Source organism: Echinops telfairi, unplaced genomic scaffold, assembly GCF_000313985.2.
Source record: "Echinops telfairi isolate 266 unplaced genomic scaffold, ASM31398v2 ScPeMD7_16;HRSCAF=60, whole genome shotgun sequence".
NCBI lineage: Eukaryota > Metazoa > Chordata > Mammalia > Afrosoricida > Tenrecidae > Echinops > Echinops telfairi.
Genome location: NW_022103913.1, coordinates 11256466 through 11266842, shown reverse-complemented (window position 1 = coordinate 11266842; position 10377 = coordinate 11256466). Strand labels below are relative to the sequence as shown.

The window sequence follows — 10377 nt, the reverse complement described above, 5'->3', positions numbered from 1 at the left end:
AACAAGCAGCCATCTAGCTCAGAAACATCCAAGTCCACATAGAAGAAGCACACCAGCTTGTGACCAAGAGGTGTCGAAGGGATCAGATATCAGGCATCAAAAAACAAAAGATCCTATCATTGTAAATGAGGGTGAGTGCAGAGTAGATCCTATCATTGTAAATGAGGGTGAGTGCAGAGTGGAGACCCAAAGCCCATCTGTAGGCAACTGGTCACCCCCTTACTGAAGGTTCCCGGGGAGATGAGCCAGGCAGGGTGGAGGATAGCAACAATGCAACTTACAACTTTCTCTACTTAAATGCTTCCTCCCCCAACTATCATGATCCCAATTCTACCTTACAAATCTGGCTAGACCAGAGGATGTATATTGGCACAGATAAGAACTGGAAACACAGGGAATTCAGGACAGATGACCCCTTCAGACCAGTGGTGAGAGTGGCAATACCTGGAGGGTGGAGGGAAGGTGGGGTAGAAAGGGAGGAACCAATTACAAGGATCTGTAGATAACCTACTCCCTGGGGGATGGACAACAGAAAAGTGGGTGAAGGGAGACGTTGGATAGTGTTAAGATATGACAAAATAATTCATAAATTATCAAGGGTTAATGAGGGAGGGGGAGGGAGGTGGGAAGGGGGAAAATGAGGAGCTGATATTAAGGGCTCAAGCAGAAAGCAAATGTTTTGAGAATGATGATGGTAACAAATGTACAACTGTGATTCACACAATGGATGGATGGTAATAACTGTACGAGCCCCAATAAAATGACTTTTTAAAAATGTGCTTCTGGAGGCTTTAAAGGAAAATGAACATGTAAAGAAGCATAATACAATTTATGCTGTAGCAAATTTGTCTGAATTAGGTTTAAGTGTTTATAGTGGAAGGCAGAATTTATAAAAACTTAGGGCATTCTAAGCAAGACCTTAAAGGGACTTAGTGATTTCTCCTTGACACATATCGTGAAATGCAAGAGGAAGAGATGAACTGTGCAAAATGAACTTAGCTTTGGAAAACTAGGCCTTGTACCCTAGTTTTCACCAAGGACATGTAATCTCATGTTAAAGAGATTAAGCCTTGACTGATAGATCTAGCCTACTACCACAGTAGAAAACCCACCAAAAGTGGGCAAATAAAAAACACTGCCTGCCTCTAGAACTCTAAATAGAGACAAGCCGAAGAAACTGTGTGTGCTGTCCTCCAATAAAGGACTATCCCTCGTGCTGCTTGGAGGTCAGTTTATAAAGTATTATTCAATGAGATCTTCATCTTAGAGGTCAGTTGGAAGGAGCCTTAGTTTATTCAATGAGATCTTTACCAGCTCAATTTTAGAACTTAACAGAGAGTAGGGCTTCCATGCCCAAGATAGAAAAACAGACATGACAGTCAAGGGGATGAGGTCACCAGCAGATGGACTTGTCAAAGGAGTAGAACTCCTGTCCAAATGGCCTAGGAGGGAGGAGCTGGAGGCCAATGGTCAACACCTAGTTTTGAGGGTGCAGCCAGTCTAGATCAGGGAACATTCCGCCTGAGGACCACTTAAGGCCCGTGAAATCATCAATACCAGCTAACAAGACACAACTCACCAGAGAAGCAATTCCAGCTATCTTACACCCACCCCTCTACCCCACCCCACCCAGCCTTTGCCATCAATTACAACTCACAGCGGCCCTACAGGGCAGGGTAGAACTGTCCCTGAGTTCCTGAAACTCCAGCACAAAGTCTCTTCTTTCTCCCATTGAGTTGCTGGTGACTTCAAACTGCTACCCCACGGTTAAGCAGGCCAACTTGTAACCATTACTCCACAGGGCTGATCAAATACACCAGACTAATTTTTAAGTCGGTCATTTTGCATGACCCATAATGATGGCTCTTGGTAGAAAAAAGGCTCCTCCACTCTGGTCTAAACAATCTGAGAATCGTATTTTCAAATTTTATCAGCAAATATAATAGTTCTGTTGGGTTTGGGACTTACATGGTATTTGCTGGTCATCCCTCCAATTTTTATTTTTTTTAAATCATTTATATATATTGTAAATATTTATCCCGTAACTGTTCCACCACTGTACTCTGAAGGCTGATAACTTGCATTCTAGATTTCACAGGTTCATAAAACAGGAATTTTGCCCCAATATCTCATCTGTACTTGATTCCTAAATTGAGATGTTCAATTTGAAGTTGGTTTAAGAGTTGGGGTGATGTGATGGAGTCATAAAGTATTTTGCATATAGGAAGGCCATGAATTCTGGAAGAGTCTAAAAGTAGGATGCTAATTGACTAAATTGTGTCGCCCCTCCCCTGCCCCAAATTGTACTGCAACTATTAGCATCTATGCCTGTGGATACAATCCCATTTAGGAATAGGAGGTCTTTGCTGATATTTAAGACAGGATTTTTGTAGGTTATGTCTTGATTCAACCTTTATGTGAAATATGAGATAATGAATTAAGCAAAGTAGCAAATACTGATGGGGGAACAATGATTCCAAGCCTCTAGTTGATCTCTAAGGAGACAAAACTATGACCCTGAAAGAAAAGGACCTTCCCCCTAGAGCTGACAGAGGACTGGCACCCTGAATTCAGACTTCTCGTTTCCTGACCTATTAGAAAATAAATGTCTGTTAAAACCATCCATTGTGCGACTTCTGTTACAGCAGCACTGGAGAACTAAGACAATACTAACAACTAAGAACATACTGGAAAGTGGTTTGAGAGTTAAGGTGTGAGAAGTTCAAAGGGGACTTTAACCTTCTCTATAAGGTAGCTTTCAAACAATGTGTAATTATGTGTTGTTTGGGTAACTCTCTTTCAAACACAGTAGGAAAAGTACAAAATGTCAATTCAAGTATTGGATTTAGACTATAATTTGAACTTTGCTCAAACACTTATTACCTATGGTATGGAAAAGAACAATTTTAGTTTCCATCTGATCACTGTAAACTGTTCCTTTTCTTCAGGAAGATCACCATGGAATTGTTTTGAAAGACAGATTCTTTATCCTAGGCCCAGCCTACACCTCTGCATAGAAATGTAGACTTAATGAAGGAAGCCAAAAAGATACACTGGCCGTTCTAGAACTTCTTACCCAACCTAATCAAATGAGAAAAAAAAAAACATTTGATAATTTTTATTAAGGCCCCAAACAAACTCTGAAGATGTGTCACATTAAATGGTGTTCATGTCCAGTGGCTTCAAATCCTCATGAACTAAATCCATTTACTGTGGTAATCCTCTCAACCATGGCCTAGCTAGCCATTGTCAGCATTCTCCAATTAACTCAGGTTATAAAGAAAAACAATACAAAAATCAAGGCACTGTAATTAGTCTTCCCCAAAAGTATAAAGCAGACCACTGAGAGCATGCCATCCCAAACTCCTCAGTATTCTACAACATAGAATTAGAAAACTAACATTTATTGGTAGATTGAAAGTGTAATACAGGTTTCCAAAAATGTGGCAGTGAGAATATCAGGATAAAAAAGAGAAACTTGTGCTAAAAACAACCTGAATTCATCATTGGCAATATTACATAACAATCAAAGCCCTCACATACTAATGATTTGCACTTTGTCTTATTGCCAACCTCCCATGCATCAGAAACACAAAACTGCTATTATCAAACTTGGGAAGCAATAAAGTTCTTTATGAATTTGAAGATCATAATATTAGGAAATTTGAGGAGATTATTTGCAAAATATATCCTAATCACCCAGGTGTACAATCTCATTTCTATCATTTTTGCAGTGATCGTTAGTGAATAAAAAACAGATTTACAAGTTTATATAGCAGGGCATCTGGGTTCAACACAAAATTATTACAAACTTTAGGCAAATACATGTTTCATAAGACACTGCTAACACTTAAAGGAATTAAATAAAATTCCAAAAAACTTGGAAAGCAAATAAAGACAAGACAACTAAGAAGCATTTTCCACCATTTACTCTTGTTATCAAAAATAGTTCAACTCTTCTTGCAAAACAAAAACAAAATAGTACATACTGGACACATACATCACACTTTTCTTCCTATGGCTTTAGCCCACCCCCACCCCACCAAAAGAGACAAAGGAGAAGGAGAAAACAACAACAACAACAACAACAAAAACAACTCTACCTGACCACATTCACAGAAAATGACACCAGGATACACTACAAAACAGAAGGAGGTGTCATCTTGCTCTGTGTCCAAAGGTTTCTTCTCCACTTCTTGTACTAGGTGAGTAACCATCATTGAACATGCTGTGTGCCAAATCAAAACATCACTTCAATGTATGTCCGATCTCACTAGAGATGGTGAACGTAGTAGAAATTGGAAATTTTCCAGCAGTATTTTTAAGCAAGCACTGTCAAAGCAGAAACTCCAAAATTCATCAGGTCATTCATTTCGTTACAACCTAAGCCAGTTCTTGTTTTACTTGGGCTGTGCTCTTTAAAGAAACTGACTTGATTTCCCTTCAACAGAATGTTTGTAACTCAAGTGCCTTCCCATAAAGATGAAAAAGAAGTGCATTTAAACTGAAACATAAGTTTGTGCTTTACATGCAAAAGAGCACCCTAAAGAAAACCTTCTTAGCTTCAAACCTTCCTAAATGCAGACTTCATAAAAAGGCCTTTTTATTAGGCTTCTACAGGGAAGCCTTCATAATAAATAGCACCCCCAAAAATAAAAATTTTAAAAGGTAAATTCAAAATAAAATCTGTGGCAAACAATTAGAGGAAACAGAAATTTTTTAAAAGTAGCATAAGTTTGAGGGCATCATTTAAAATAAATCCCAAATTTCTTAGTAAAACATTTTAATAATTGTTTTAACTTCTGTCACATACAATATAGTCCAAATTCAATTACCTCTGCTAATAAAGTTGTTGTTCTTCACTTCATTTATCAATTGGAACATTGTTTGAAGTGAAGATAAGATTTTGATTATTTTCCCCCAGAAATGAGTCAGATAACTAAAAACAAAATGGGTTCAACTCAGAAGAGTTCTGTAGCATAAACAACTACGCAGAATTTGTTCATTTTTTTAAGACAGATTTCTTAAACATTCTAATGAGGGGTAAATAAATTTTCCTTCATAATACTGCTGATTAAGAACTGCTACATACACCACGTAGCCAATTTTCATGATCAGAAATGGTATTACGTCAGCCCAAAGGTTGAGCTGGACACATCAGCTTTTCAACAGGAGAAATATCAATGGCATCTGAAGGCAGTAACAATCTATTACTTTTCCTCCAAAAATAATTTTTAAAAAAGCACAATCTTTATGGACTGACTAGATACCACTTCCTTACATTTAATCATAAACTTTGATTATGCACAAAGCATGACCATAAACAATGAGGTTAATGTTATTTCCTTGCCAAAGTTCACTTTGTATAAATCAGTTGCATCAGCATTTGTTCTCAAACTATGAGGTTCTGTAAGAACTAAGAACATATAGTTGTAGGGTTACTCCTCCATTATCTGCAAACTATTTCCCCGACACTAACACATATAACTTAGCAATGAAAACACTTGATACAAGTGATCTATATGCAGGAGCTCCGGCAAGTTAAACCAACAGAACCATAGCTGCCGTAAAACTGTAGCTATTTTCCTACCAGAGGTAGGTCTAAAGACCCACTGATTTATTTAACAGTCAAATCTCATGTCTATCGCCTCATCCAAACTTTTATCATCATGTGTACTGGCAGCTAAAAACGTTGTTACTGGGGACCCTGTGACATTAATTACACTGGTACTTGTACTGGCATTGCGTACAGCAATGCTAGTCACATTAATGCCCAAAGTGAGCCTGGTTTGCTCCAAGGCCTTTTCTGGCACGGCAAACGCCTCCAGCTTCTTCTCCCCATTGGCCATATAGGAGTTTTGGCAGCCTCGACATATACAATCTAAGCAGGCTTTGCGGTTAGAATAACAAGGACAGCGTTGGCCGCGGCATGTAAGAACACTTGGATTTTGAGTAGCACGCCCACATTTACACCCTTTCTTTTCCTGGGGTTTTTTATACACAGTCTTGGTAGGACTTCCTGGCATAAAATGATGACTAGGAATCTTTTCCTTTACAGTTTTGTCTTTTTTTAGAATACCTGGCTTAGTTTTAGAGTGAGATTTCTTGGATCCATGTTCATGACTCTTTTTCATGCTTTTAGTTGATAAGAGTACAGTTTTGCTGATTTTGGGGGTTGTGCCCCCATTGGGAACAGTTGCTATGGGTTGAAGAGAGATTTTGCTCTCTCGTTTCACTGTCACAGGAGCAGATGCCCCCAATGTTGGGCCTCGAATAATGGTAGAAATTGGAAGTGGCTGAACCTTCTCGCTGTCGCTTTCTGATCTGGATCTTTTTCTATTCAATTTTGCTACTTTCGGAGTCGCTGCTGTGCATGATAATCCATGAAGTGCAGGACTAGTAGACATGAAAACATTATGGCTAAGAGACTGGGATGAAAGTTGCAGAAAAGGTCCATTGGATACAGTGGTTTCCAAGTTAGGCTGCAAATTAGGGCAACAAACCTCTGTATTTGAAACAGTTTCTAAGCTGCGGAGTACTTCTTCAACACTTAGTAATAGAGAGTCACCAGGTTTTATATCTTCACTGAAACTGCAGATATCAATGCCTGGGGAGCATAAGTCACTGGCTACCGTGTCACAGACAGGTGGCAGGCTGTCAGATAGATCCTCTGTTTTTATGTCAACAGTGTTACATACATCAATTGTATTTGAATGTTCAGGTGAAGGAATATTTATACCAAATCTATCTATTGAAAGCCCATTATAAGTAGGCAAACCATTGATAACAGAACTGCCAATAGCAATGCTGAGGGTACTTTCAGATATTGGAGATAAACTAGCTTGAGGATCAGTTGTAGGTTCTGAGGTCGAAGGTAAAGGGGAATGTGTCAAACACAAAGTAAAGGATGAATCTGAAGGTTTTTCTGTCTCCTCACAAAACAGTGATCCATCATTAAGCAAAGCCAAAATATCAGAAGAACAGTCGACTGCTTCTATTATATCACGTGCCAATGTAGTCTGTGTTATATATTCGCATAATTTTTTGTAGCAGTTCACGAGGATGCTTAACTGTTTGTTTTCCTCAAACTGCTCATAGTCTTTGCACCAGCTACATGAAGGTTTCATCATCATTTTCTTGCCTTTACAAGTTTTGCAGACATAGTGTTGGCAGGTGGAGTTGGTGGGTGCAATAGGATCTTGTAGCAAATGTCCTAAGGGGAGAAAAAGGAGGAAAGCAAAAAATTTAGTGACATAAATAGACACTTTGATAAACTGGAAATATTATAAGATTATAAATCGTCTGTCAAGACTGAAATGGGTTAAAACTTATTGGAAAACACGTGTGTCTGTCTCTGTGTCTGTGTATATAACATATATGAGATACAGAAAAATGTTCAATAGTTCACTTCATTTTAATGCCATAGCTCCCCCACCCACCCACCCAATTTCTACATCGCAAAGCTTTCTCTCCATTACTGAGAATCTGAAGGATTCTGCTCTGGGGCTGCCGCCATTATCTACTTCCCTTAGCTCCATCAGTGTTGCCCTGTGAGGTCCGACAGCCTCGGTGGTAGAGAGAAGAGGACTCAGTCCCTTGCTTCACAGTTGATCTCATGTAAGACCCAGAGACATTCTCACTAAAGTTGGCTTCTTGGAATCTGAATAGCTGGGGGATCCACGACTAGCTATCATTAGGTTAAGCAAAAAATAACAGTCCCAACTTCACACACTCCTGGCCTGCCTGAAGGCTTTTTGTACACGTGTGCACAGGAGACCAGCAAAAAGTAAACCCAATATGGAGATGAAAGTTGCCTGAACTTTGTGCTCTCTTTAACTATAAACATTTCTATTCGGCAGAGGACCAAAGAATACAAACTCTTTGGCTGTAAAGACAAACCTAGACTCAACAACACAACCTGGTTTAACACTAGGTTTTTACAGACATTTCTAATATACCTATCTCTTCAGAAACACATCAAATTGACACATGAATGAAACCACACTTTTTCTTTAATAAACAACTTATCTTAATTAAAAACAACAATTATGTGCTATTAATTTGTAAGTGAAACTATGATACTATGCATTTATATAAAATTTTCAATATTTAACATTATACAATATTTGAGACTTGAACAGAATGGTAACAAAAACGTACAAAATCACACAAAATAAGCCTTAAGGCAAAATCTAAGAAAATAGAATTAATTCATTAAAAAATAAAGCAATTATAACTATCAGAGCCCCATTATTATAAACATCAGAGCCCCAAAACATATGAAGTCAATACTAATAGAATTGAAGGGTGGAAAAAGGCAGGTGTACAATATAAAAAGGAATTCAATGCACCACTTTCAACAATAGACAGAACATCTAGGAAAAAGATCAGTAAGGAAATAAAGAACTTGACCAACACTACATTCATGTGCGCACATTAACATGCATTTAGGGTGATGTCTGACCATGTTGATGCCAATGCCCATAAAGCTAATTTTATTTAAGATGCAAGGTACATACAGTGGTCCATAATAAAGAACAGGCGCAATTTTGCAAAACAAATCAAAATGTTGTTGTTGTATTGTTACATATTTTGACATATTCTGAATTGTTCTAATGTTTTTCATGAATAGAAAAGCTTATGATATACTATCATATTAAGACAAACATTAAACTAATTGGCATTAGATAAGAACTGTACCTTTGCCTAAATGGTAGACAGAGGAGTGGAATCATTCATAATCTATCTGGGGACTACCTGGATATAACACAGTATTCCCATCATGTCCAAATCAGTGTCCTATTTCTCAGAACATACCATGGATATTAAGTAACACATGACTATATAAATAACTAGATCAAACAGACAAACATATTCCAGGTGACAAAACAAGTCTGAATAACTCAAGTTTTAAAAGACTATAATCACAAAGTTATTTTAAGCCACAATGGAACAAAACTAGATAATTATGAGAAGGAATTATTGAAAACAATTCAAAATATGTGGAAATAAACTACTAATGAGTCAAGAAATCAGAAAAAACTACAACTCAATGTAATCAATGTAGAAATTGTTGGTGTATGCACTGCTATGTATACTGTACTCTCAACAATACACATGCACCAAAGAATTAGGAACAACCATCGACCACACAAAAATAACCTACAAAATATGTAAAAGTGAATGAAAATGAAATAACAGAAAATAAATATTTTTAATGAAAATACAACACAGTAAACTCAGGGGATGCAATAAAGGTAGTGCTTAGAGGAAATGCCTTACCTTAAAAAGACCTCAAATCAATAATTTTACCACTTAAACAACTAGAAGAAGAGCAAACTAAGTCTGGAGTTGTTAGAAGACAGGAAATAGAGATCTCAATAAAATTAAATGAATATAGATGAGAAAAGCACTAGCAATCAGCAAAAAAAGATTTTTTAAACAATGCTCTCTTTTAATGAATTATGGAGAGGACCCCTAGTGGCACTATGATTAAGTGCTCAAAGGAGCACTGAAAAGTACAGAGGTTCAAATTCTCTAGTTGCTCTGTGATATGTACTTCCATATACACAACATATAGAGCTGCAGTACCCTAACAAGCTGGTCATAATGGTATTAACTGAAAGCTTACTCAAGAGCGCCACCGAGTTTTCAAACCCTCTGATAAATGAACATGGATAAACGACCTAAATCTAAGCACTAAAGCCATAAAACAATTACAAGGTACTGTTTGGGGTCCTACTGCTTTTAACAATGAATTATTTGATATGAAACTAAATGCATGGGAGCAACAAAAGACAGATAAATTAGACATTATCAATAAAGCAAAGAGCCCACGGAATGGAAAAAATAGTTGGGAGCCCTATATCCAGTAAGGATTTAATATCCCAAGTATACAAAAAAAAACTGTAACTATAAACAACAAAAAGATGAACAATACAATAAAAAAAGACAAAGGATTTGAGCAAATATTCATCGAGTAAGAAATACAAATGACCAATAAGGACAAGAAAAGGTGTTCATCATCCTTAGTTATTAGAGTTGCTAATTAAAACCACAATAAAATATAACTCCAACTTCACCCTAAGATGATTATGATCAAAAAGTAATGCATGCTGGCAAATAAGTGGAGAAATTATTAGCTGGGATCAATGTTAGCATATACCAATTATATGTCTCTAAGAAAGCTACCTCAAATCATCAAGTAAAATTGTAAGAGCCACATCTCCCCCCAAAAAATAAAACACATGGACAATCTGGGTCAAGAAAAACATGTCATTCACTGGTAAACTCTCCTTTAGAGAGGGGTGGAGAAGGGGGAAAGAGAAGAGAGTGGGAGAGGGAAAGAGGAGAGAGAGGGGGAGAGAGGGAAAGAGG

The 10377-nt window shown here is 37.5% G+C and overlaps 1 protein-coding gene across 1 annotated transcript in view; it reads right to left on the bottom strand.

Moving 5' to 3' along the window:
* Positions 1-4766: 4766 nt before the first annotated feature.
* The window catches only part of MSL2 (MSL complex subunit 2), a 35015-nt gene continuing 29404 nt past the window's right edge, over positions 4767-10377 (bottom strand). The window contains exon 2 of the mRNA XM_004712101.3: positions 4767-7213. Coding sequence (XP_004712158.1) covers positions 5622-7213 — 1592 coding nt within the window. The 3' untranslated portion in view covers positions 4767-5621. The remainder of the gene's footprint in view (positions 7214-10377) is intronic.